The 27,563-nt window shown below is 41.1% G+C and overlaps 1 protein-coding gene and 2 long non-coding RNA genes across 3 annotated transcripts in view; 1 reads left to right on the top strand and 2 right to left on the bottom strand.

The window, feature by feature from the left end:
• Positions 1–27,034, top strand: part of LOC122983820 (alpha-2-macroglobulin-like) — a 60,414-nt gene extending 33,380 nt beyond the window's left edge. The window contains 20 exon segments of the mRNA XM_044353946.1: positions 1,741–1,887; positions 2,049–2,371; positions 4,834–5,059; positions 7,451–7,577; positions 8,157–8,278; positions 8,406–8,457; positions 9,226–9,309; positions 10,170–10,346; positions 19,117–19,192; positions 19,404–19,560; positions 19,685–19,759; positions 20,476–20,638; positions 20,736–20,923; positions 24,783–24,995; positions 25,135–25,253; positions 25,395–25,485; positions 25,572–25,640; positions 25,719–25,824; positions 26,568–26,609; positions 26,946–27,034. Coding sequence (XP_044209881.1) covers positions 1,741–1,887; positions 2,049–2,371; positions 4,834–5,059; positions 7,451–7,577; positions 8,157–8,278; positions 8,406–8,457; positions 9,226–9,309; positions 10,170–10,346; positions 19,117–19,192; positions 19,404–19,560; positions 19,685–19,759; positions 20,476–20,638; positions 20,736–20,923; positions 24,783–24,995; positions 25,135–25,253; positions 25,395–25,485; positions 25,572–25,640; positions 25,719–25,824; positions 26,568–26,609; positions 26,946–26,950 — 2,562 coding nt within the window. The 3' untranslated portion in view covers positions 26,951–27,034.
• LOC122983826 lies at positions 10,582–10,913 on the bottom strand. The gene is made up of 2 exons (XR_006403771.1): positions 10,813–10,913; positions 10,582–10,638 (listed from the first exon to the last, which is right to left on the bottom strand). It is a non-coding gene; the product is annotated as an uncharacterized LOC122983826 (long non-coding RNA).
• Positions 17,118–17,459, bottom strand: LOC122983825. Its single transcript, XR_006403770.1, has 2 exons — positions 17,349–17,459; positions 17,118–17,174 (listed from the first exon to the last, which is right to left on the bottom strand). It is a non-coding gene; the product is annotated as an uncharacterized LOC122983825 (long non-coding RNA).
• Positions 27,035–27,563: the final 529 nt, after the last annotated feature.

Genomic DNA, 27,563 nt, shown 5'->3' with positions numbered 1-27,563 from the left:
CATGGGCGCTCAGCTCCTGAAAAATAAAAAGGGATACAAAATCAATAAAGTGCTCAACCAACAAACAAAACCACCATACAGTTGCCCTAATGTTGAAACGCTTCACACTGGTTATCAACAGCTATAGGAAAGCGCCTCCTGCTGGTGGTGTAACAAAACAAGAAAAGAAAAGAATAGACCAACAAACAAAACTAAACTAAATGAACACATAGACAATACCAAACAACATTCATTACAGGGCATAAAGACGAAAGCCCTGTACTTGTACAACTAACTAGGAAAGATAAACAAATAAACCAAATAAAGTAGAAAAACAAGATTATAAAAATATGAAACCATTACATAAGCCATAAAGTTGGGACAAAATGAACTAAACTAAGCAAAACTGAGGATAAGCAAACAATAAAATAAACTATGAAAACAATATTAGTAATATGAAATCATTATGTAAGCTATAAAGTAAAAACAAATGAATGAACTAAACTAAGCAAAACTGAGGATAAGCAAACAACAAAATAAACTATGAAAACAATATTAGTGATATGAAATCATTATATAAGCTATAAAGTGGAGACAAATAAATGAATTAAACTAAGCAAAACTGAGAATAAGCAAATGATGACAAAAAAAGAAACCCCCCCCGCTCACTACGCACACTCACACCCACACCCACACCATTAAAACGACTCAGCTAAAAAGAGTTCTAGTCGTGGTACTGCCGGCCTTCAATGCAGCAACAGCAGACCCGACCAAACAAATCGAAAACAAAGACAATGATTATTAACGCTAATTATAGGCAAAGCAGCAGTGTTCTTGCAGTGTGGGCAAGAATGGCCGCAGCAGCTCCCGAGTAAGTTGCTATACGGCTGGCCAGAGCCCACAGTCCTGTAATACATAATGAAAAATCAAATTAAAATGAGAAAGACAGCTGCCAAAAAGAAGATGAACCTGACACCATAATAGGCTACATACCAATCAGGCACCATCTGTAAGTTCAGGAAGAGAGAGAGAGAGCGTCTATGGAGCCTATGCTGCTACTACATACAGGGACCTAGAAGCGAAACACCTGTACACTACACGCAACATAATAAAATTTGCGGTGCGAGAGAGAAGTGAACCTACTGACAGCAGTCCAATGAGGGGATCACTTCTGAGGGAGGTGAGTCACCACGGAGGGATCCACGGAACCATAAACTAACATAAGCAACAGCATGGGAGCACACTTTGAGGACCAGCACAGAAACTACTCTCATACCTGCAGCAGTTGCGGAAGTCCGGTGAACGGAGGCGGGGCGTGCGTTCAGTGTCAAGGGAGCACCCAGAAAATAACTACCTGCCTTTACAGGGTGCCCACAGACAATGATTGGCTCGAGATCGCTGAGTAATCAAGAGGCTAAGAGACTACAGGCCTGCTCAAACCAGACTGGAATACATTTCCATTCTGCTACATATGGATTGCACTTATTATTATTAATCCTGCAAATTTGCTGTCGTAAGTTGTCTGATGTTTTGAACACAAGTCCCAACATGTCTGAATCTTTCCCATTACTGCCTTCCTTCCCACATGATATGAATGGAGTATTAGTGTAGGTTCAGAGATATTTTTACAGAAATACTTTCCAAACTGAAACATTTTGTTATGAAAGAGTACCCCATATCTGTCAAGACTTTTATATTGGTCAGTGTTTACAACAGCAAATATTTCACAAATTATAGCCTTTCATCTTTCTTTCTTTTCAGATATTTGACTTGTTGCCTGATAAAAAAGCATCCGGTATTCCACATGACGTTGAAGATCCTGTAGCGTGTATAAATGTGAGACAAAGAAGATATGTTTTGCCGTACCCTGGACATGGCGAAAAAGATGACGCTTACACAGTTTTCCAGGTAATCATTATGCACCAATTCCTAAATTAATTGCTGGCAGGACATTTGCTGTGAAAATGCAATGGAAGATACTGAATAACAAACTGCATAATGGATACTACAATACAGACCCAGCTTTGAAGTGCCATCTTTATGTTGTTGTATGTTGGTGGTTTATGTAGAAAATGGGCCTGAAGATGGCAACAAATCTGTTCCTCAAGATGCCATCATGTGTGAACTTTAAGGGAACAAAATACTACAGTCATCATTACGATCGACCAAGTAAGACACACGCTGAACATTTACAAGCTATAACTTCAGGAATGTTCACTGTTTCAAGTTGACCACTGATTCTGATTGAATATTGTCCTGTTTCTTCAGAAGTATTTTATCAGAGATTTGGCGTTGGTTCAGCACCAAGTGCAGATGCAGGTCCACCTCCACCAATACAGACGGCCCGCTCTTTCTTCCCTGAGACTTGGATATGGGACCTGGTGGAAGTTGGGTGAGCTTTTATCACAAGCCTCTTTATGTCATGTTATTTGTCAGCTCAGACACGTAACCAAAACACTGCAGATCTTTTTCATGCTATAAAGAAACTGAAAAAGAACAACAACAACGGGGACAAATTGCTCTGTATTGGCAAACAACAGCAATGAAGTTGCAGTTTATCATCTCTTGTTTACTCTGTTTCTCATACACACTCAAAACTTTCTATGCTGTGTACACTGATTAAAGGTTCTATTTGTAAGAGTCAGAAATTCCTGCAGTCAACATCCTGTTGGTCACACTCACGTGTGTGCTTGCTCAGCGGCCTGAGACTATTGCAGGTTATGTCCTTTTCCTCTCTTACACTTCTCATAATAACAGAAAAGATCTCAACCGTGTTTCAGCAAAGCATCTCTTACTCCCAGTCAGTCAGCCTCCCCATAAACGTGTGACCACCAACAGAAAAAGCAAAAGGGGTTGACGTTGTTTGTTGACATTAGTGGGAGAAAGGCAAGGCACTCGGGAGTGTGCAAAAACGTCACATCCTTTGGATTTCTGCTGAAAATTCGGCACAGGTCCTTCACATAGAAATCAGTCCACAGGCTGTTACAGACAACCGAGAAAGTTGAGGAAGGTCTCGTTTTCTACGTTATGTTACAACCTGTTCACTCATTGGCAATAAAAAATGATTAATACATGTGAATTGCTTCACAATTCTTACACATAGAACCTTTAAGTATGGTTAATGAACTGCTCACTGTTTATTTTTTTCCCCCATTTATAGAATGTTTTTCAGCTGGATAAATAATGTAGGCTAATTGTATCCATCATATTTTGGGAAACAAATCAACCTAATTGATAAAGTTTCTTAATGAGCCACAGTACTGAGATGGAGACAACAATCTAACAATCTAAAACTATCTAAATGCAGAGATACAAAAGAGGTAAAAGAGAAAAGGGGTGAACTGACCCTTTAAATGGACCAGTGGTGAAGAGATTCAGGTGTATCTGAGGAACTAAAAAGTTCACCTCTATGAGGAACCATAAAGCACCAAAACACAGTAATAACACTGAAATTCCTATTCTGCATATCTGCCCAATAATAATAACAATAACAATATTAATAATAATAATAATAATTTGTATATTAGTATTGTATTTGTGTAGCACCTTTCATACAAAAAATGCATCCAAAGTGCAGCTCAATGAAATTACATGCATCGAGTGCTTCACATCAAGAAAGACATAAAAGACATAAAATGAACTTCAGAGGGAAAATAAAACCCTTTTGATAATGTTAATAAACATAAGATAAACTAAAGTGAAAATACAATACATAGAATGCGTACCTCAGTCGTAGTAATTTGAGACTTAATAGTTAAAACAGCATACATAGAATGTATAAAATCAAGTGCAGTAGTGCGTAAGCGTGAAGCTGACTGAAGGAAAAACTAGTTAAAGGCTAAAGTGGAGAGATAAGTTTTTAAAAGTATTTAGTGAGTTGGCTTCCCTGACATCTATCAGTAGTGTGTTCCATAGTTTTGGGGTGTAATTGACAAAGGCTGCATCCCTGATTTTCTTTTGGCTGTTGCTGGGAATCTCCAATAAACCAGCATCAGATGATTGCAGTGTTCTTGAGGGCAAATAGTTAACAATGGAGTTAGCAATGTAGCTTGGTCCTAGCCCATTAGCGGCTTTGTACGTAAGGAGGAGGACATTAAAGTCAATATGAATGTTACAGGAAGCCAGTGCAGAGCAGCTAGAACTGGACTAATGTGCTCTGTCTCGGTTCTGGTTAATAGCTGAGCTGCAGAATTTTGAATGAGCTGAAGCTACCAATCAGGCAACAACTACTGAAATATATTATTATTATTATTATTTAGTTAACTTAGGCCAGCAGGGCCACACCTCAACCACACCTCTAATCCCCTTTCAAGCCACTTATTCCTGGTCAACCCATCCTGCCCTGTTTGTCACAGATTTCTGGATCCACCCTCCCTTTAACTTCCCTTCATCCATTCACCTTCCTACCTCAAACCTACCCCATCCCTCTCTCTGCTCATCTCTCCCCACATCCCTTCATGCTCTCTTCTCTCCTCCCCTCATCCTTTCCTATTCAATACGGTGCATGCCTCTCCCATGTCTCATTCTAGGTACCATCTAGGGGCCTGTAATCAGCTCAGGTGGAAACACGCCTGAGACAGAACTCCCACACTGACTCTCCCTCCACCCAGACCAACCTAACAGATGACCTCCTCCTTTCACCTTCACCCCTCCCTTTTACATCCATTCATCTTATACCTCCTGAATTTCCATTAAATCTTTAAATGACATATTGTTGTGGCATGGCTCTTGCTAGTGAATGAGACCTTAAGCAGCAAAAATTATATTATTATAAACTTGACAGGACCAATCTGAGATAGTAAAAGTATGTTTCTCTAACTCACATAATGTGTCTGTGTGTATGTCTTGATCCAGAGAGTCTGGAATGAAAGATGTGTCCCTCACTGTCCCAGACACCATCACCACCTGGGAGACGGAGGCTTTCTGTTTGTCCCCTCAGGGTTTTGGCTTGGCTCCTCGTAAAGAGCTCACCGTCTTCCAGCCCTTCTTCCTTGAGCTCAGCCTGCCCTACTCCATCATCCGAGGGGAGCACTTTGAACTGAAGGCAACCACCTTCAACTACCTGTCCAGCTGTATCATGGTAATGAATATTTTAACACTCACAATACTACTTAATCATTGTATGTGCTGAAGAACTATCAGAATAAAAGAATGTAAGCACTGGAGTCAAAATCTGAAACTGAAGAAAATACACTGAATGTTACAATGTAAAGCCACAGAAGTCATGACTGTTACTATAAGTTGCCATTGTAGTAATTTAACACTGCTTTAACACTGCACATTTCTCACTTGCACTGCATGCATGCACAGATTAGAGGGTTACTGTCACACAAATTCTCACACACAGACCTTACTTACAGTTGATGAAGTTGTTATGACTAATACAATAACATGTCAGCAAACAACTGTCTACTTACACATCCTGCAGACACAAAGCAGCATTAATATCTTATTTGAGTCCAGTTTGTGTACACCAGATGAATGTAAGTCCAGTATTAACTCTTCTTCTAACTCTAGTTCAGTCTCCACCAAAAAGAGTAGTAGTCTTTAGCTTGTTAACTTTGGCTCTCTGTCATTTTGTGCAGACAAACGTTAGGTTTGTCAGAGCTTGTTATATTTTTATTGATTTTATGGTTCATCAAGGATTTTGTATGGAGAGTTTAATGAAGAGTGAGACTCATCCATACAAGCTAATCAAACACCAAATGGAAGTGTTTCCATATACTACATACATATACTACTACTCTCTAATCATTAAAATAAATGTTGATCAGGGGATCAACATTTTGTTGTGCAATAAGTTAGTTGTTGCCTGATTGGACAGATAAACCTATTATGCACAGACAGGAGTTTCAGTGTACATAACTTTGCTGCCTGCATCCTTAATGGCCTGTGTGCGTCTATTATGTGCTGCGCAATATATTTATCCCCCTCCCTCCGACGCTTCAAATAGGCTAAAGTTCCGTTCTGTTACATTAGAATACCAGATTTGATGGACCAAATATATTCAGAGCTGGACTCAAAATATTTGGGGTTGTTTGCTGTTGCTGGACATGAACAAAAACGAGACGCAGGAGGCTTTCTGTGAAATCTACTGCGTTTCCACTGGAGTTGGTTCAACACTGAACATTGAGGGAAACAAATTAGCTGTCTTTCAGCTTTGGGGGGAATCTGATGTTGTGTCATTTACAAATATTGGGGAGACAAAACTCCATGTTTCATATTTTGGAGGGGGCGTAATCCCCTGTCTCCTGCGATGATTACATGCTTGCAGTGAAAAATATTACTTCATTACCAAGGTGGGAATTGAATTTAAAAAAAGGGAATATAGGCTGCCAGTCACAAAACTGAAATGAAATTTCACCTTTAGAAAGCTTTCTCACGCTCACCCTCCTGAATCCCAATTATTGGATGAAAATAAGTGTTACATGTATGCTAGATAGACATAACATGTTGGGCCTTCAAATCTACTACTGTACATATCATTTTGTTTGAGTTTGTGAATGGTGCGTTGCTTGGTTGTTTTAAATATTACTACTGCAAGGAATTGTGGGACAGAATTATCTCCTTTCATTTCGTAGAGGATGGTCAAGAGTAGCCTATGCTAAAGGAGATTAGAAAGAAAGCACTGAAGCACCTTTCCTTTTTAGAGAATTCGATCAGCTCTTATCATCTCTGCCACTTAGATACTTCTAGGTCATTTCACTCAGTTAAGAACCTTCCAAGCAAAAAAGACTAGTTGACTGCAGCCTAGGTCTTGAGGTGGGAAATTGGCGGTACAGATGTCACTGAATATCGATCCCTGCTCCCATTCACACATGACCCCATGCAGGAAATGTTCCTGAATATTTCAGGGATAGACTGCATGTGTGAAAAGGGCTTAACATTACACACTGTGTTGAATCATTATGGTTTGGGCCCTCAAGACATTTGCTACAGGGTAAAAATGTAACAAAATAACAACCCCTTAGCCACGGGGGTGCCCCAAGAACATTCTGCTTTGAACGCATTGATATATAATCTGCAACCCCTCTATTATAGCAGATGTTTGTCTGAGGGCAGAGGGGGAGTCAGTCAATCCAATACAGGGATACAGACAAGCTTTAATGTCACAGCATAAAATAAGAGGACCTCCCAGTGAAATGAGACATCACTGGGATCAAGGACATGAGGCAAAGGACCAAGGTTGCATTATATTTGAAGAATTCAAATTCACACCAAATAGCTTTTATTCTGTTATCTGTCCAAAACAATTACACATGTAGGTCATGATGTACATTATTTGACACAAATTTTCTCTAATAAAAAAGAAGGCCTGAGCATATACGATCACTAATTAAACTCCAAAAATATCCATTACTATTGGTGTTAAAATATTTTAGTCAAAAACTTTTGTTCCTACCAATATGACTGTCAATCATTTTTTTTGTAACTTTACTGGCTTAAAATTGAGATTATGTCTGTTGAACAGGTCACTGTGACTCCAGCACCCTCCTTAGATTACACCCTCACCCCTCTCTCTGGTGACCAGTACACATCCTGTCTGTGTGCCAATGAACGCAAGACACTCAGCTGGACCATGGCACCTTCAGTCTTAGGTAAGTGTCACACCTTTATCCTTGTGTGCAGAGATTTTGTTAATACAATCAGAGATTGCTAAAATATTATATATAATCTGCTACTCCAATTTTGTTTCTGATTTTCCAGTGTTCTGTATTTCGTGGTAATTCAAAATAAATCCATGACAACAAACTGACTAAAGCGACTGACTAAAACTGATTTAAATTGTAGAACTTGTAAGATGTGTTCTAGGACTTTCATGAACATGAAAGAAACTTTAATGTAATTTTTGTATCTATTGGACTATACCGTTGCTATGATATGCCATTCATGTAAATGACCATTTAGAAACATGTATTACAACAAAATATTTTTGCTCTATATTTTCCTCTCTGCTCTATATAAACTTGTCAGGCTGAGTGATAAGAAAATATATTAATTAGACTAAAATAAATTATAAAAAAGACTAGAAGGGATTTTCTATTTATTCCCTACACATTTCATTCCTCCAAACTGTGTCACGGTGGAGAGGGATCCACTGTAATAAAACACTCCAAGCTCTAAGAAGTTTTATGTAGATAACAGATCTTCATACATGTTTTTATGATCATTTTTAGGGGTCGTGAATGTGTCAGTGAGTGCTGAAGCTGTGGCATCCCACAGGTCATGTGGCAATGACATTGTGACCGTGCCAGAGAGAGGTCGCGTTGATGTGGTCACACGATCTCTCATAGTGAAGGTGGGTACCTTAAATACAAGACGACAAAGAAAAAAGTGTATACTGTACATTTGATGACAAAATAAATGATCAGCTTTGACAGAGCACATGTGCTACTTACATGATTTTCCACCTCTTTCCCTCTCAGGCTGAGGGAACTGAGATGACAAAGACTCACAACTGGCTGCTCTGCCCAAAAGGTCAGTATGGTTAAGACCAGGGGCCAGATGCATAAACGATGCGTACGCACAAAAACCATGCATACGCCATTTCCCGCACTTAAACTGTTATTTATAAGAACAGAATGTGTGGTGAGAACCTCACACAGTCTTCAGACTAGCATACACATGTTTTTCTAAAGCTATCTGAGTGTGATGTGATGTGAAGATGAAATATAAGGTGAGAGACGCAATCTTTAGTAAAACATGGTTTAAGTTGATAACCAGTTACACTGACTGTGTGATTTTTGTTATACAGAGATTTGTAAAATGCCAATCAAACGCACATTTAGAAATGCAACATTGATTAATTACTTTTGTGTGATTCATTTTATCATTCTTTTAATTTACATAGAGTCAACGTTTGATTTTGCTGTTAGTATTCTTTTTATTTTATCTTTAGTTGAGACACACCTTGTAAAGTCAGTTTACATATGAGAGCTACAAACTAATCATTAATTGTATATCTGACATATCACTGCCGACAATGGTTTACAGACAGCTGTTCTGCTGTTGGAGAACCTTGCTGGTGCAAAACTTCTTTCCTGTTTGTTTCACTGGCAGGTGTACTGGTGGAGCAGGCGGTAAAATGATATGAAAACATCTGATTCAGGGCTTCATCCATTTATGGCTCATTCTAAATGACATCTGTAATAAGGCGGTTGCTTCTGCTTGACTGTCTCACACTAAAGTGATAGTTTTCTGCACCAGAACTCATACTTGTGTTGTTGTGTTTCTTGCTATAACCAGGAGAGGCTTTGACAGAAGAAACAGAACTACAACTCCCTGAGGAGGTGATTGATGGGTCTGCCCGTGCTTCACTATCAGTTCTGGGTAAACAGATTCCTTGATATAAATTCACTATTGCTTAATAAAACAATACTGGCTGGATAACTGTGTCACTTCATGCTGTAACATTGAAATTAAAAGCATTAACCACTTTTGATGAAGTACTTAATCATGACACTTTTTTTAACCATGGCACTTTCATAGAATATACAAAGTATATAGACTATACAGTATATCCTGGTAATTATAAAAGGTTAAGGGATCATACAGACGCTTGTGCATTTTGTAGCCCATTTCCTACAAGTTGTGTATGTTTACATTACAACTGACTATCTCCAAACCGTGCCACGAGATTATTGGTTGATTCATTAAATTCCAGACAGTCACTGGTTTCAGGTCATTTTAGCATGTTAAAAAATCCAATCTGAAGAGACATGTTTGAAACCTGCTTGAGATAGATAATCCATTTATGTCAACATTTAAGCCACAGTCTGTCAAACAAAGACTGTTTAAAAAATTTTCCTTGTCAATGTATTCAAGAAAGGTTTGACACAAGAGATTTTTTTTTTAAAAACAGCTGCCAAATAGCATCAAATAAATGTACAAAGTTTTTGGAAAGCACTGCTGAGACTGTGGACATGAGGACATTGATACAGATTTCCAAATCGTGCTATCCAACATGCAAATTAAATTATAGCAACATTGGTTGAGTAAACAGTGTCCAACAAGGCAGTGTGTGTCTTATCTATCTATTCAATATACTGAAATGTATTCATATAGAGTAGCACAATTAGGATCACAAAATTGTTCAGCGTCAATGGGTGTATAAGCTCATTTGTCTCCCAAATGCAGAAGTTAAAGATCAGGTTAGTTTCATGTCTTAAGAGCTCAGTGTTTTTGTGCAGGTGACATCCTGGGCCGGGCCCTGAAGAACCTGGATGGACTGCTGAAGATGCCGTATGGATGTGGGGAGCAGAACATGGCTCTCCTGGCCCCCAATATCTACATCCTCCAGTACCTGAAAAACACACAGCAGCTGACCCCAGCCATCATGGAAAAAGCTACCAAGTTCCTGACTAGTGGTGAGTTGCTATTTAATACACTATTATTCCATGTATCATATGTAAGAGGTTTTCAGACCATTCACATTACAAGTAGGATATATATATATATATACATATATATATATATATATATATATATATATATATATATATATATATATATATATATATATGTTGTCCTCACCACAGTGTAGCAACTGCAGCTATACAACTAGCTAAACTCTTCTCTGCAAATGATTGACTTGAGGCATAGTGAGCTTTCTTTGCTGTTTACTGTTCCTCTTTTGTATCATACAGGGCAGAGTGAAAACTGCAACAAAAAAATACAAAATAAATCCCCATTTTACTTTCCAACATGTGCTTTCCTCCATGTAAATACATATAAATGAAATACTTTAATACAAACCAATCAAATTCTTTTTCATGTAAATAATATATCCTTTTTAACAATTATTTATATTCAACCATGAAATTATATACTTACGACATTGCCTCTGTGGCGTTTACAGCGTGAATTGCTTTGGATGAACACAAACACAGGAGAACTGATTCAGCTAGCTTCTTCACTACTAACAGGAAGCGAATTGTACACATGTGACTCCTCAGTAGAGAAAACTCATTTAAAAATAAAACACATTTCAAAATAAAGGCATGTACAAACTTAGGCCATAAAGGCAACACACTCCCCGCCTGACCTCCGTGAGGTCACCAACTAATTACCACATGAACGAAGCAGGTCTCTGAACATCATTTTTAGCAAGAAGTAAAACAACTTCTGAGACTGGTCGGAAGAACGTCTTTGAATGTCCTTGGTCTGTGGTCTTCAATTCCACCTTTCTCACTCTTCCATCACTTCCAGAGAAAGCCTTTGTGATTATAGCCATTGGCCAGTTGTTGCGGGCAGCTTGACTGTCTTTGAGAAGAACGAGGTCTCCTTCTTGCAGGTTTGGGTGTGATTTGTTCCATTTCCTCCTGTGCTGCAAAGTTGGCAAATACTCTCGACTCCAACGGCTCCAAAATTTATTGGCAAGAACTTGTACTCGTCTCCATTGCTTGGTGAGGAGGTCTTTGTCTATAAAGTCTCCTGGTGGAGGTGGGACTCCTACTTTCTGAGTCAAAAGCATTGATGGTGACAGAATGAATGGATCCTCAGGGTCATTTGAAACCAGGATTAGAGGCCTTGCGTTGATAATGGCGGTCACTTCTGCCATTAGCGTGCACAAAACATCATGGGTTAAGCGAGTGTGCTGTTCAAGAAACATTGAGTCCAGAATTCTTCTGGCCACGCCAATCAGACGGTTCCAAGACCCGCCCATATGCGAAGCATGTGGGGGGTTGAACTCCCATGAGCATCCTTGTTGGTTTAGGTACCTCTGCACAGTTGAGTCTGGTTGGTTTTTACTTATTCCAAGCTCCTTACATGCTCCCATGAAGTTTGTGCCACAATCGGACATGAGTTGTTTCGCGGGTCCTCTTATGGCAAAGAAACGCCTTAAAGCGTTGATACAGCTTGAGGTGTCCATTGAATCAATGACCTCGATGTGGACAGCTCGAGAGCTCATGCAACAGAACAGTATCGCCCACCGCTTGCTTTCAGCCTGTCCTCCCCTTGTGCGTCTAGTGGTGATGAGCCAGGGTCCAAAGACATCCAACCCCACGTACGTGAAAGGAGGGCAGGTCTGGAGACGCTGGGGTGGCAAATCAGCCATGTGTTGCTCCTGTATTCTTCCCCTAAGCTTACGGCATGTTACACATTTGTGTAAGACAGAGTTGATGAGCCTTTTTCCTCCCAGGAGCCATAATCCTGCTGCTCTGACAGCTCCCTCTGTCAGGTGACGACCTTGATGTTTAACTTGAGCATGATGGTGCCTGACAAGCAACAAAGAGACATGATCATCTTTTGGGAGGATTATTGGATTCTTCTCTCCAATTTCCAGGTTAGCATTTTTCAAACGACCTCCAAGACAGATAAGATTGTTCTGCAAGGTTGGACTGAGGCAATGAAGGCTGCTACTTAGAGGGACTGGCTTGTTCGATGTCAAGGCTTCAAATTCCTTTGGGAATGCTCTCTTCTGAACAGCTGAGATGATGACTTCCTCAGCTTGAGATAGTTCTTCTGGAGTACGAGGTAGATCACACTTATGCCATCCTTTACACTTGTCCCCGTGATTGGAAAGATTGTAAGACCTTGCAATGTGAATTAGGAGTGCTATGGCTCGAACAAGAGAGTTGAAACTGGAGAACCTTTGAAAGCGTTCTGAGACCTTTCTCTTGGAGGTGTGTGGCATAGCTCCTCACTGGTGGATGGATATCCAGGTCCAACTCAGGTTTCACTAAGTCAAAGGACTGGACTGCTTCTGGTTCATTCGGAGGGTTAAGCAGGAAGTCAGGTCCTGTGAACCACATTGTCTGCGCCAGGAGTGAGGCAGAAACAGACCTCGATGCGTAGTCGGCAGGATTATCTTCTGTACGCACGTAGTGCCATTGATCAGGCTTAGTGGTTTGGCGAATGCGCTGTACTCTATTATGAACATAGACATAGAAGCGTCTAGATTCATTGAAGATGTAACCCAGAACCACTTTGCTATCAGTGAGGAAATTCATGGAATCCAGCTTCAAATCCAATTCGTCACGAATTAAGTCTGCCATTTCCACAGCTAGGACTGCTGCACAAAGTTCCAGCCTTGGAATAGTTGGTTCTGACTGGGGTGCAAGTTTGGCCTTCCCCATGACGAATCCAACATGGGTTTCACCATCTTCTTGCACAGTTTTCAGGTATGCTACAGCACCAATGGCTTTGGTAGATGCATCAGAAAATACGCACAGCTCTACATGCACTGCCTTGGCGAGAGAAGCTGTGGTGTATGTATGTGGTACATGAAGGTGTCTCAGGTCCATAAGAGAGTTTTGCCACACCTGCCACTTACTGAGCTTATCTTCAGGTAAGGTTGTATCCCAATCAGACAGCTCTGCTGTGAGTTCGCGGAGGAGGGCTCTTCCTTGGATTGTTACTGGGGCCAGAAACCCTAAGGGGTCAAAAACACTGTTCACTGTGGAGAGGACACCACGACGAGTAAACGGCTTGCTGTCATGGGCCACAGAGAAGGTGAATGTGTCACTCTTTATCTCCCATAGAAGACCCAGGCTGCGTTGAGTAAGTACTGCCTCTCCACAGAAATCCACATCCTCCATGACTGCAGCACAGTCTTCAGGTGGGAAAGCTTCCAAGACAGTTTGACTATTAGACACAAACTTGTGAAGCCTGAGGTTCGATTCAGCAAGGGAAGTCTGTGTTCGGCGCAACAAGTCGATGGCTTCAGCATCAGTTGGCACAGAAAGAAGGCCATCGTCCACATAGAAGTGGCGCTCCACAAAGTTGACGGTGTCAGTTCCATGTTCTTGTGCACCCTCTTTGATGGCTCTTCTAAGTCCATAGATAGCTACAGCAGGGGATGGGCTGTCGCCAAAAACATGAACCGTCATTCTGTAGTCTATGATCTCCTTTGTCATGTCATTATCCTTGTACCACAGGAATCTCAGGTAGTTCCTGTGGTCCTGTCGCACCAAGAAGCAGTGAAACATCTGTTGTATATCTGCCAGGATCGCAACCTTTTCCTTCCGGAACCTCATCAGAACTCCAAGGAGTGTATTGTTGAGATCGGGTCCTGTGAGGAGCACATCTTTGAGAGAAATACCTAAGTGTTTGGCACTTGAATCAAATACCACCCTAATTTGGCCTGGTTTTTGTGGGTGGAAAACCCCAAAGGTTGGCAAGTACCAACATTCTTCACTCTCTCCCAACGATGGTGCTACCTCTGCATGACCGTTCTCCAATATTTTTCCCATGAAGGCCATGTATTGCTGTTGCATCTCTGGTCTCTTATTTAGACTGCACTGGAGTGATGCAAATCGTTTGGCTGCGTGTTCCCGGTTGTTGGGTAGGCGTTGCCTTGGTTGCCTAAATGGGAGTGGGGCAACCCAACTATTAGACTCATCTCTGTAGACTTCTTTGCCCATCAGTTTCAAGAAGATGTCATCTTCAATTGAGGATGCCAGCTTGTTGTCATGTTCTGTGTGATTGAAGACAGTTTGTCCTAACACCTCTTCTGTAGGTTTACTGACCTCTGACTTGCCATCACTTGCTGCTGTGCCATGATCAATCTTTTCTTTGATGTGCAAGAAGCTTGTGCAAGGTTGTAGGAGTGAGGGTCGACCATTCTCAAGCACAGTTGTTTTGAAGGTGTTGACAGTCTGCCTGTGTGCACTTCCCAAACACACTTCTCCAACTAGCACCCATCCCAGGTCTAGCTGTTGCGCAAAGGGGGCATTGTGGGGCCCGTTGACCTGTTCCCTGACCTTGTGCACTCTTATTACATCCCTGCCGAGCAACAGGAGGATCTCAGCAGTCGGGTCGATATCAGGAATGTGCTCTGCTACTTTCGCAAGATGAGGATGGTGTCGAGCTGCACTCGGAGTCGGGATTTCAGACCAATTGTCAAGTATATCATTGCACTCGATGAGTGGTGGGAGAGGGATTATAGCCCTCCCATCCAGCGACTCGACAATGAAGGCTTCAGCTCTACGCCCAGATGCTTCAACGGTGCCAGAACACGTCTTCAAATAGTAGGAATATGGTTCACACTCTACATTAAATAGCTCAAATAAACTGGACCGTGCCAATGACCTATTGCTTTGGTCATCCAAGATGACGTAGGCCTTAACGTGTTTGTCTGGTTGACCTTTGCGATATACTTTCGCCAGGCAAATCTTGGAGCATGATCGACCAATTTGTCCTGGCTCACAAACCTCAGTGCAGCTTGAGTTAACAACTGTGGTGGTAGTGCTGTTCTCTTCTCCCTCCCCGCCATTGTGTGGTGAAGTTGAAGAAGCCTTAACTTGAGATGCAGGTCCAGGATGCATGGCAGAGTCATGATAGGTGCTCTCACATTCCATACACTTAACTGCATTTTGACAGTCCTTAGCAAAGTGAGTGGTTGAGCCACAACACCTAAAGCAGATCCCTCTTTCTTTGAGAAAAGTCTTTCTTTCTTCCAGGTTCTTTGCTCTAAAAGCTTTGCACCGTTTAAGGGGATGTGGCTTGCTGTGTATTGGGCAGCTCTTATTTGGGTCACTTACACGTTTCACATTGCTTGCACGTGTGTGTGTAGAATCAACATCCGTCTTGTGAACCAAAATGGGGTTCCTTGTGCCTTTAAAGGGGGCCCTTTCGAACTTTGTGGGTGAGCTGCAAGCGCTTGGGATAGAAAAGCTGGGGTCGTTTCTCTTCCGTGCCTCATAACTTATGAACTGGCTGAAAAATTCAAAGGGTGGATATTGTCCTTTATTTTCTTCCTTATGTTTTGAACCAGCTGAAATCCATCTTTCTTGAAGCCCATAGGGCAATTTTGCAACTATGGGTTCGATACCACGTGCAGTGTCCAAGTAGGAGAGAGCTGGGAGGTAACCGTCCTCCTTAGCACACTGTACTCCCATTAGCAAATCTGATAGTTCCCGTAGCTTCACGTGTTCTTTTGCTGAAACTCTTGGGAAATTGCCAAGTCGGTCGAAAAGAGACCTTTCGATCATTTCAGGTGCTGCATAACATTCATGGAGGCGATCCCAGGCCTTCTTAAGTGCTGTGACTGGGTTTGTTATGTGTACTGACCGTATACGCTTCACATGATTGCTGGATTCTCTACCGAGCCATTTTATCATCAAGTCCAACTCCTCAGTAGGTGTGAGGCCTAGCCCTTGTGTGACATTGGTGTATGAAGACTGCCAAGCACGATAGTGTTCAGGCTTATCATCAAACTGATATAAACTTGAATTCACCAGGTCACGCCGAGCCAAGTACTACGCCAGGTGTTCAGTTGTGGGTGCACTGTAGGAAGCTGTAGGCATGGACTTTGGATAGAAGGGCTGTGCTGACTTGTTCAGGTTAGACTGACACTCTTTTGAATCACTCTGTTGGTCAGGTGCTCTGTGCGAAGCCTGATTTTCCATTTTGACTGCTGGCGGGACATACACATAGTCAAAAATGTCATGGTGGCTAGTGACATTAGCATATGATGTTTCATTTGGAAATGCAGGGGTCCGATGTTCTGGATTAAAGGGATTGCGAGGGCTAAATCATGTCTCATTTGCTGGGGGCTGACTTTTTGGTGAGTGAGCTTTAATGGCTACTTGATCTGGGAAGTCAGTTGAAGGACAGCTTTTATGTGATTGTGGGTCAAAGTGAGAGGTAATGTAATCACTTGTCCGCTCCATTTTGTCTTCCTCTGATGGGCCTACCTCATCTAGCACCAACGGACATGCCTGGGCATCTGCTGATTCCCACACAGCTGCTTCAGCCTCTGCTGCTGCTGCTTCTCGGCGTATAGCAAGTTCTTCAAGCTCAGCATCCCTCTTTACTTTCTCAAAGTGATATGCAGCATCTTTGTCAGCCTTTATCTTCTGATATTCAGCTTCTCTGTCAGCTATCTCTCTGCTCAGCCTCCTTAGCTGCTCTTTCTATCTTAACTTTAGCTTCTTGTTCAGCAAATGCAAGGCGTGCTTTAGCTGCTTCTGCTTTGGCACGTGCACGTATTAATGAACCACTTGACGATGCAGATGACCGTGAACTCCTGCTAACCACTGAAATCTTGTCATTTTGTTTCCCATCCATCTTACCACGATGTACAACACCAGCCTTTAAATGTCTTTTCACTATGTTGTCCTCACCACAGTGTAGCAACTGCAGCTATACAACTAGCTAAACTCTTCTCTGCAAATGATTGACTTGAGGCATAGTGAGCTTTCTTTGCTGTTTACTGTTCCTCTTTTGTATCATACAGGGCAGAGTGAAAACTGCAACACAAAAATACAAAATAAATCCCCATTTTACTTTCCAACATGTGCTTTCCTCCATGTAAATACATATAAATGAAATATTTTAATACAAACCAATCAAATTCTTTTTCATGTAAATAATATATCCTTTTTAACAATTATTTATATTCAACCATGAAATTATATACTTACGACATTGCCTCTGTGGCGTTTACAGCGTGAATTGCTTTGGATGAACACAAACACAGGAGAACTGATTCAGCTAGCTTCTTCACTACTAACAGGAAGCGAATTGTACACACGTGACTCCTCAGTAGAGAAAACCCATTTCAAAATAAAACACATTTCAAAATAAAGGCATGTACAAACTTAGGCCATAAAGGCAACACAATATATATATATATATATATATATATATATATATATATATATATATATATATATATATATGTGTGTGTGTGTGTGTGTGTGTGTGTGTGTGTGTCTGTGTGTATATATATATATATATATGTATATGTATGTAAGGGATAGTCAACAAGAAGGTGTGCCTTTTTTGTATTAATTTCATCCTTCTCCTCCTCTATCATTTCAAGCTCTTTGGGTGTTTCCTTATTTTCTGCTTGGTTTCTTTCTTTTCTTCTTCATCTCTTTTTCCTCTGCTGCGTCCCATTCTTCAAAACTTCATACCGAGTAAGCTTTGACAGCTATACGCTTTAATGTTGCTACGGTTACAGGTTGGGTAGCGGATGAATTAAGAATGGTGATTAAACGTGAGCTGAAGTACGTGTGCATTAAATGGTTTTGACACACACATGCCAGCCAATCAGAAAAGAGTATTCACCCAGACCATGGTATATACACACAAGCACACACACACACACACACACACATACATATACAGTACTGTGCAAAAGTTTTAGGCACTAAAAGTAAAGTGAGAATGCTTACAAAAATATCGCTATAAATTGTTTTAATTTATCAATTAACTTCTTACAAAGTTGAGTAAACAGCAGAAACCTAAATGAAATCAATATTTGCTGTGAGCAGCTTTGCCTTTAAAACAGCAGCAGTTCTCCTCAGTACACTTTTACACAGTTTTTCATAGTAACTTGCAGGTAGGTTGTTGTAACCATCCTGGAGAAAGAATGTTCTTCTGTGGATTTATTATTTAGGCCATCTCAGGTGTTTCTTCATATAATCCCAGATTGACTCCATGATTTTGAGATCAGGGCTCTGTGGGGGCCAAACCATACAATCTGTTGCAGGACTCATCATTCTTCTTGTTGCTGAAAATAGGTCTTTATGACTCTAGCTGTATGCTTGGGGTCATTGTCATGTCATGAATAAATTTGGGACCGATCAGACACCTCCCTGATGGTATTGCATAATGGATAAGAATCTAAACATCTAGGGTGCCTAAAACTTTTGCACAGTACTGTGTAGTGTGTGTGTATATATATATACGTATATATATATATATACACACAAACACACACATATATATATACACATATATATATATATATATACATAGATGCAGAAATGGATTACAGTTAGATTTGTTATTTGTTGCTGAACCTATATTATACTGAAAAATTCTGAATTGATGAGTATATACAGTGTTAGATAATGATAAATCACTGGAGAACATATTTTGATATATAATAAAGGATTAGTAATGGACTTTCAAATAGCTGGTGCAACCCAAAATTGTGCGCAGGAGGTTACACATTTTGGTATATTCTGAAAAAGAAAGGTGAGATATGGTGGTTTACATTTGTACAAGCAGTTTCTTTGGAGGGGAGCATTTTATGATGTTGCAAGTCATGGTCATTGTCTTAACCCCTAAGCTACAGCCCCTCATATGAAAAAAAAGTAAAAAACTGTCTATTTCACCAAATTGTTTTAATCATCAGATCATGATCATAATCATGATTTGCATGTTATGATTATGATACAGGCTACCAGAGGCAGCTGAACTACAAACACTACAATGGCGCTTACAGCACATTTGGAAAAGGAGAAGGGAACACTTGGTGAGAAAATGACTGAATCACAGTGATGTCTATCTGTAGACATACACCTGAAAAACAACACATTAACTGAACTTCAACACTGAACTGCAGTGCTATTTAACTGGTATCTGGTTACAATTACATAGTGTATCATGGTGACAGGTGACACATTTACAAAAATCAGGCACACCTCCTTTTAGTAAATATCTGACCCTGTTTAACTTATCTACAGGTTGACTGCTTTTGTGCTGAGATCCTTTGCCAAAGCAAAGTCTTTCATCTACATTGACCCAGCAAAGATTGAAGAATCAAGGAGTTGGCTGGAGAGACAACAGCTTCAAAATGGCTGTTTCAAACAGTCAGGAAAACTCTTTAACAACAGAATGAAGGTAAGTCATGGAGTTTGTATGAAAATGAAGGTACTGTATTTCATGTCAGCATTTTCAGCCAGCCTATAATATGCTAGTGTATAATATTTTGTGTGTAAACATGAGCAATGCTTCCTCTCTACAGGGTGGTGTATCTGATGAAGTGACTCTCAGTGCTTACATCACTGCTGCCTTCTTGGAGATGAATATTTCAGTTGATGTAAGTACCACATGTGACAACTATCTGTAAGTATCTGTTTGATCAACTCTCCTGTTAAAGTCAACGGAGTCAAACAAATTGCACATAGCAAAAAAAGGAAAACAGAAAACTACAGCAGACACATGGGTTCAACTCTTGGCAGCAGTGCCCCAGCTTCACCATCAGTTCCAACAAACACAATTGGCGTGTTCATGGGTAGGAAGCCAGTGAGGGATGATGTCCTTGTCCCTGCACCAGGGACTCCTATTTTGTTGTTGGAATTTATTGTCTTATACTGTACAATTTATATGCTGTAAAGAGACAAAAAGTGAAGTAAATGACAACAGTGTACAAGTTTGAGTACCAATTTTTTTGCACATTTGTCTTACATATATACTGTAAATATCAGTCCTGTGTTCCATCACTTTGCCTCTTTAACCTCATCTTATCAAGTACTGGTTTTGTTCTTGTCTATGATTTTTGAACAACTAGGATAAATGCACATGATTACAACAAATCATCTGCTCTATTTATGTTGAATTACAGTATCAGTCAAAGGTTTAGACGCACCTCTCCATTCAGTATGTCCAAACTTTTGACTGGTGCTGTATTTGTACACAAATAGAATATATTAACATAATAAATAACAAAGCAATTAAGTTACTTTTTAGGATCTATTGAAATTGAGAGAGTGGATCAAAACATGCATATCACTTTTTTTTTTTAATCTGTTTCAGCATCCTGTGGTGAATAAGAGCTTGTCTTGCCTCAGGGAATCCACCAGTGACCTCAGCAACACCTACACTACAGCTCTGCTGGCATACGTCTTCACCCTGGCTGGAGACATGGAGACCCGTGCTCAACTTCTGCAGCACCTAGACAAGGTTGCATTACAAGAAGGTAAGTCACAATCCTAAAACAAGTCATTAATACCTGGTTACTGTTGAGATAGCTCACCTTGTGCCTGTCTGTCTGTTTTTTGGGTGGCTGCCTTAAGGAGATTTCTTCCACTGGTCTCAGACAGCAACAGAATCTTCAGCCTCTCTGTCTGTGGAGATCAGCTCCTACGTGCTGCTGGCCAAACTCAGCACCTCCCTTTCTGCTGAAGACCTGGGCTACACCAGCCGCATTGTCAGATGGCTGACAGGCCAGCAAAACCATTATGGAGGCTTCTCCTCTACACAGGTACATCCCAACAAGCTGCAGCTGTAGTTAAAGCAGAGTTGCGCTACAGGTTGACAATTTTACTGTTAACAGTGTGTATGTTGTGGGGACATTTTCCATGTTTAAACTGGCTCAGGTTATCTCGTTGTTGAAAAAGCTGACTCTAAATCAATCTCAAATTGGAAACTACAGGCCTGCCCTGTTGCTACCTGTTGTATCTGAGGTTCTAGAGCAGTGGTCACCAACCTTTTTAAGCCCAAAATCCCTGACCTCGGCCTTTGTGAAAGGCAAGATCTACCTACTAAAGCACTGAGCGAAAAAGACAGCCCAGATTGTACTTCCAGCTTGAGGCCTTTTATTTAAGCTAATTGTATTTGAATCACATGAAATGCTTTGGTCCAACTTTCAAATTGATGCAACCAAGAATACACTGTAACTAGCATATCAAACAGGCCATAGCTATCTTGCTTCAACAATTTTACATACATAACATCTTCAATTCTAAGTTTCATTGTTTAATTTCATTCCAACACAAAAAATAAAGGCATGTGGCCTATTTTCCATTTGTATGAGGAAATTATTTTGTTCATGGACAACAAAGAAAAAAATCAACACACTTGCAGTGAGCAGATCTTATGAAGTGCCATTGTTGAATGTTTATCAACTGTTAACTGCTTATCCACTGCAGCTTGCAGCTTCATGCAAGTTACTACAAAATTCTCAGTCGGTGCAATTAAGCTAAGTTCAGTTCTATATTCCCATCTTACACAGCATCAATACTGTCTGTGAGTGTTTTGTAGTTAGGCTTAAAGCTACAGACAGCCAGTCTGAGACAGTCTGTGAGGTGTCTGTCAGGAAGGCGGCTCCTGTACTTTGATACGATTATTTTCTTCTGTGAAAATATCATTTCACAGAGATAAGTAGGCACTCACTCTTAAGCTGAAATTATAGTTGGTGAGTTCGCATGGGTCCGCTATGGTCCGTGTGACATAAATTTCGTCATCAGATGGTGTGTGCGTAGGCTCTGTGTGGACATCTGCATACCTGCAATTTGTTGTGTCCGTGTGGTCACAACGCTGTGTTCCTGTAGACGGCGATCTCCTACGCATGTGTGGAACGTGGACCCCAGAAGGTAGTATAAACACATCAACTAAGTGCACGAGCAGTGAGGTGAGGAAACTTCTCTCTGCTGACAAGTCTCCTAAAGTCACTGTCCCTTGATCTGGCTTTCAGATCTATGTCATTTTTCAAATCAACCATTTCCATGTCAGCTCCACTTGGCAAAGCAAATACTTTGGATGTCACTTGTTCTATATCAATGGGCAGGAATAGGTTTGAGATGAATGCAGCAATATCTTCCATGACACCTAACTCTCCAAAATGTCGATTGAACTCTGTTGCCACTTTGTCCAGGTGAGAACCGTACTGCTCAGGGTGAAAAGCACCGTTTGTCGTTAGGTCTGTCAGAAACCCCAGGTCCAGTAGCCACGCATCATCTGGCAGTTCCTCGTGCTCCTCTTTCCTTGTTGACAGAAAAGTCTATCTCAGGCAGCAAGTCAACAAATTGCTGCAGCACTTTGCCGCAACTCAACCACTGGCCATCAGCATGGAGAAGTAGGTCTCTTTAAGTCTCTTTAAGTGGCCATCCAAGCTTGAGCTCATCCGACCTGCTGCCAAATCTTCTGGTGCTGGCTGCCCTACCTGCCCCCCAGGTTCATCGCTAACCTCCAGAGTGGCCCGGCTTTGTTGCTCCAGAGCAGCAACTTCACCCATCTGTCCTACCCCCTGGTTGCCCTCCAGAGCAATACTGACCTCCAGATCTGTTATGTCTTTCAGCCCAGCCCCCAGCCCGCCTGCCTGAGGTCTCATGCTCCGCCCTTGTTCTGCCCCCAGAACATTTGCATTTGAATCCCTCCTCTGTGCCCCTTCCACCCACCCTGCTCGGTGTTCCTGATCGGCTCGGTGGGATGTCTGGAATCTGTCCCTTGAGGAGCGGTGGGGAAGGTGGTACTGTTATGGTTCTGTTCGCAGTTTGAAAGTTTCCCTAGCTGCCATTCTCCACCGGTCCTCCAGAGGCCTTCAGACTTTTCTCCCTTTTTGTCTGGACTGGACTGAGTGGAAGAAAGCTGATTTGAGTTGTGTCTTTAAAAGACTATCATGCATGATGTTTATTTGGGTTGCCTATATTGGTTGGTTTGTCTTTGTTTTCACTCCGGTCTGAACTCGCACAGCATATACTCTGTCTCAGTGATAAAGAGGATTGTGTGTGTTTTGAACGTGCTCTGGGTTACAAAGTGTTTGTGATAACTGCATTTGCCATTTGTGTTTCTTTGTGTAGTGCTTGAGCTTGGTATTGTTTTTTCCTCTGAGTCCAGAGTTTTTCTTAGTTTAATCTCTGTATTGCTTTGGTTTTATTCTTGTCAGCTGGTAGCCTCTTGTGTTCCTCATGTGTTCCTGTAGCCCTGCCCAGCCTGCTTTTCAGTCATGTCATGTTCCCTCCTTATTCTGGTCCCTGTTGATCCCAGCTGTGCCTTATTTTGTGATTAGTAAATGGTAAATGGACTGCACTTATATAACGCCTTTCTAGTCTTTGACCACTCAAAGCACTTTTACACTTGTGTATTTATTTTTCTATTATTTTTGGGAGCTTAAGGGAAATTCCCAAAGATATACCAGTCAATCACAATCGACGGGTTGGCAACCATTGTTCTAAAGTGTGCAGTTTTCATCCAAGTCGTAATCTACTTAATTTAAACCAGCCTGGTTTCAAGAGTGACCTTTTCACTGCAGTGATACCCTGTCATCAGTTCTCATCTTACTGGATCTCTCAGTAGCCTTTGACATGGTGGCTCGCGCTCTCCAACAAAGTTTGCAAGAAATCTGGGCATCGTGATTGATGACCAACTATCAATCAATGAGCATGTTGCATCAGTCACTCGAACAGTTCTTGTGGCATTTGTGTCAGGTAAAACATGAAGCTGGATGTTGCAGCATTTATTCTCAAAGGCTCCTTCTTGAGCTACTGTAGCTTGGATTGTACCTCATTTGTCTGTCACTTTGGACAAAAGCTTGTTAGCATGCTAACTTTTGTCAAATGTGTGGATTGAAACAAGAGTTTATCCTAATATGTAATGTCCAAACAAAAGCCTGCATCCAAACGGTGATTTCTGTTGTGTGTTGGGAGGTGTAAGCTGAAACAATGCTGATAGTGGGCTAATAAGTTCTCCATTGTGAGTTTGGGTAGCCCTGATAAGCAACTGTGATGGCTCATCATTTCCTGTAACACTGACATTTCATTCACTGAGCGGCTCATCTGTTACATACACTCATTGGTTACGTAAAGGAAAATAGAAACTAACCTGATGTTAGCCAATCTTTTGAAGCAACTGTGTGCACAGAATGAAAAAAAAACATCATGCACTCTGACCATCCATTAAAGTTAATACAAACCATGTAAAGGTGGCAGCACTATGGTACTAACCAGCAAGTACAATGTTATCATTACTGCTGGAACTGATGGTGAGAACTGCAAAAATGAAACCTGTTATAAACTGTAATTTTCCTTTTAAATACATGGTTTTAAGAGGTAAGACAATAAAGCCCAGAGCTACAGTAGCTACTTTAACTGCCTCACTGAGTTGGATATATTAAAGATTTTTTTCATTTCCATGGATACAGCTGCTGCAACGAAAAATAAGAATGTGAGAACGACAAAAGTATTGAAAAAAATAATTGGTGCAGTGGTTCTCTATAGATGATCAATATATAACCATTAAATGTGAGGCACTGAAAATGAAAAGTGTTGTAGGTGGTAAATGCATTTTACATGTGTAAATATTTGCTGTAGTTGAATTCCAACTTTTCTGTATGTGTGTTGTAGGACACAGTGGTGGCTCTTCAGGCTCTGGCTCTCTACTCCACTGTGGTGTTCAGTCCAGAGGGTTCAAGCACAGTGACAGTCCAATCACCCAGTGGCCAGCTGACATTTGATGTGAACCAGAGCAACAAACTGCTCTACCAGGAGAAGATGCTGCAGGACGTGGCAGGAAAGTACAGTCTGGGGGTGAAGGGAACTGCATGTGCGTCAGTGCAGGTCAGTGGATCTTGTGGCTCTTAACTGTCTTCCTCTGTATGCACACATACTGTATAACACTACACCACTACTGGTGCTCTTAGGCTCTCAAATTAAAAATTTATGAATATTAAAATCATCCTGTTGCACTCCTTGTCAGATTTCTCTTCATTATAACATCCCAACTCCTGCTGATGTCACCACTCTCAGTGTCAAGATCAAACCAGAGGCTGACTGCCAATCTCTGAGACCTAAACTCACTCTGAAGCTTAAGTCCCTGTGAGTAATGTGCAGCAACTAGATCTACCCTACAGCCATTATAGAATACTGAAAATCTTGACATGTTGTTGTAGCTTATTCAAAACATGGAAAAGTGCAGCTGTTTGTAACATCACATTTTTTATGGTTCCATGGTTACAGATATAGTGGGAAAGAGCCCACTACAAACATGGTAATGCTGGATATCAAAATGCTCTCTGGATTTGTCCCAGATCCAGAATCTTTGAAGAAGGTAACTTAATACAGTAATTTTAACCTGTAACATTTGTGTCAGTTGTCGATGTCATGGTAACCCAGCTGAATATCATGTTCTCGCAGCTCAAAGGTGACCTGCGTGTGGATCGTGTTGAAGAAAAGGAAGATCATGTTCTCATGTACTTAAAGGAGGTGAAACTAACTCGCAGTGGTTAAATATAGGACAATGCTCTCAAGATTTGTTACTGATTGTGTTTTTTCTTCCAACAGTTGCGGAAGGACAAACGCATCAACCACATCTTAGAGCTCGTACAGGAGCTCCCAGTGCAGAACCTGAAGCCAGCTGTGGTTAAGATCTATGACTACTACCAGCCAAGTAAATCACATACTCAGTCCTTCCATCCACTCATTATCTATACACACTTATTCTTTGCAGGGTTGCATGAGAATATTGTGTTACACCCAGTCTCTTACAGGACTGACACATATAGACAAGGTGGAAGTTTTGATAGCATTTTATAAAATCTGGCAAGGAGAGGCAAAAGATTCTGTGAGAAATTCATCAGCATCTTAACTTAGAGGATCTGAATATTTTCACAACCTGGAACCAGATCCAAACCCTAATAGACATACAACCATTGACACTCAAATTCAAGCAATTTAGATGATCTGTTTCACCTAACCTGCATATTTTTCGACTATGGGAGGAAACTGGAGCGCAGGGGAATGCCCAAACAGACAGCTGATTCAGATGTCTGTCTGAATGTGGTGACTCTTCACAGGCTCCAGTCTATCTTGATATAGGTTTGAACTCAGGGCCGTCGTGCAGTGAGGAAACAGTGCTGACAACTGCACCACACTCCAGCCCTCAGTCCTTCCATACACATCTAAACCCATTTACAGAGAGAACAGCACACACTGGCAAACTCTGCCCCGTGTTAGAGCTGTACAATTATCACAACTACAAATTCAACTTTCCAAGTTTTGTCTGACATACACTGGGATTGAACCCAACCCCTAAATGACCTGAGCATGAAGTAATTTCATGTTTGGGAGTTATAGGAGCTTTCACTGTTATTTGTTTGAACTGTTTTGTCTAATTCTACATTCTTTTCTCAGGTGACCAGGCTGAGACAGAATACATCTACCCTTGTGCTGCAGGTAACAATCTCTAACCTAATCTAGCTCATGAGAGGCACCACAAAGTAAAATTCATGCATTGCTCAAGAACCCTTGTTTAGAATGGTACACTTTCTTATAATGTTATTATCTTGATTTTTAAAAAATATTTAATTACTTTTATTAAAAGTTATTTCTCAGGAAGATGTAGAACATTTTTTAAATCAATCAATAAGATGTAAACAACACATCATGATTTAACTATAGTATTAAAGTGAATGTGTCAATTCAGTAACCAAATGAAGCAAAGAAAGCTACTGGAAAATGCAGATCGTGTGTATTTTGAGGAAGTAATCACATTTCTTCTTTGATTTGCAGCTTAAAGAGTGAAGTGTGGTCACCCATCCCAAGCCCCAGACTCTTACTGATCAAATCATTTTAATAAAGCTACACTACATGTAATTTCAGTCCATGTCTTGTATACATGTAAAGACTGTGTGTGTGTGTGTGTGGGGGGGAGGGGGGGGGGGGGGGGGGGGGGGGGGGGTTAATAGTTGTGTGTCCGCCTTAAAGGACTAGTGTGTAGGATTTAGTGGCATCTAGTGTCAACTGAATACCCCTCCCCTCACCCTCCCCTTCCAAGCATGTAGGAGAACCTATGGTGGCCGCAAAACTTGCTAGATAGGTGCTGGTAGCCTTCCTGGAGTCTCTGGGTGGGGTCTTGGAGAGGGAGTCATCTGGGGATATGATAGTTCTAAGGGACATTGACACTAATGTGGTTATTAGAGAACCTACCAGAAGGCCAACATAACTGCAGCTTCTGTGATTGGAAGAGCAGGGTGTGGGAGGAGTTTGGGAATGCCATGGAGAGGGACTAATGGTCAGGCTCAAAGTGGTTTTGGCACTCTGAGGCAAGGCTGAGGCTGTTTTGAGAAAGGCAGAGGAACTGTTCACCCTAACTGTGGATATCATTGGATGTTGGAAAGAAGTCCTGAA

Source organism: Thunnus albacares, chromosome 6 (assembly GCF_914725855.1).
Source record: "Thunnus albacares chromosome 6, fThuAlb1.1, whole genome shotgun sequence".
Lineage (NCBI taxonomy): Eukaryota > Metazoa > Chordata > Actinopteri > Scombriformes > Scombridae > Thunnus > Thunnus albacares.
The sequence above is the reverse complement of the archived record's forward strand: the minus strand, read 5'-3'. Positions and strand labels throughout refer to the sequence as shown.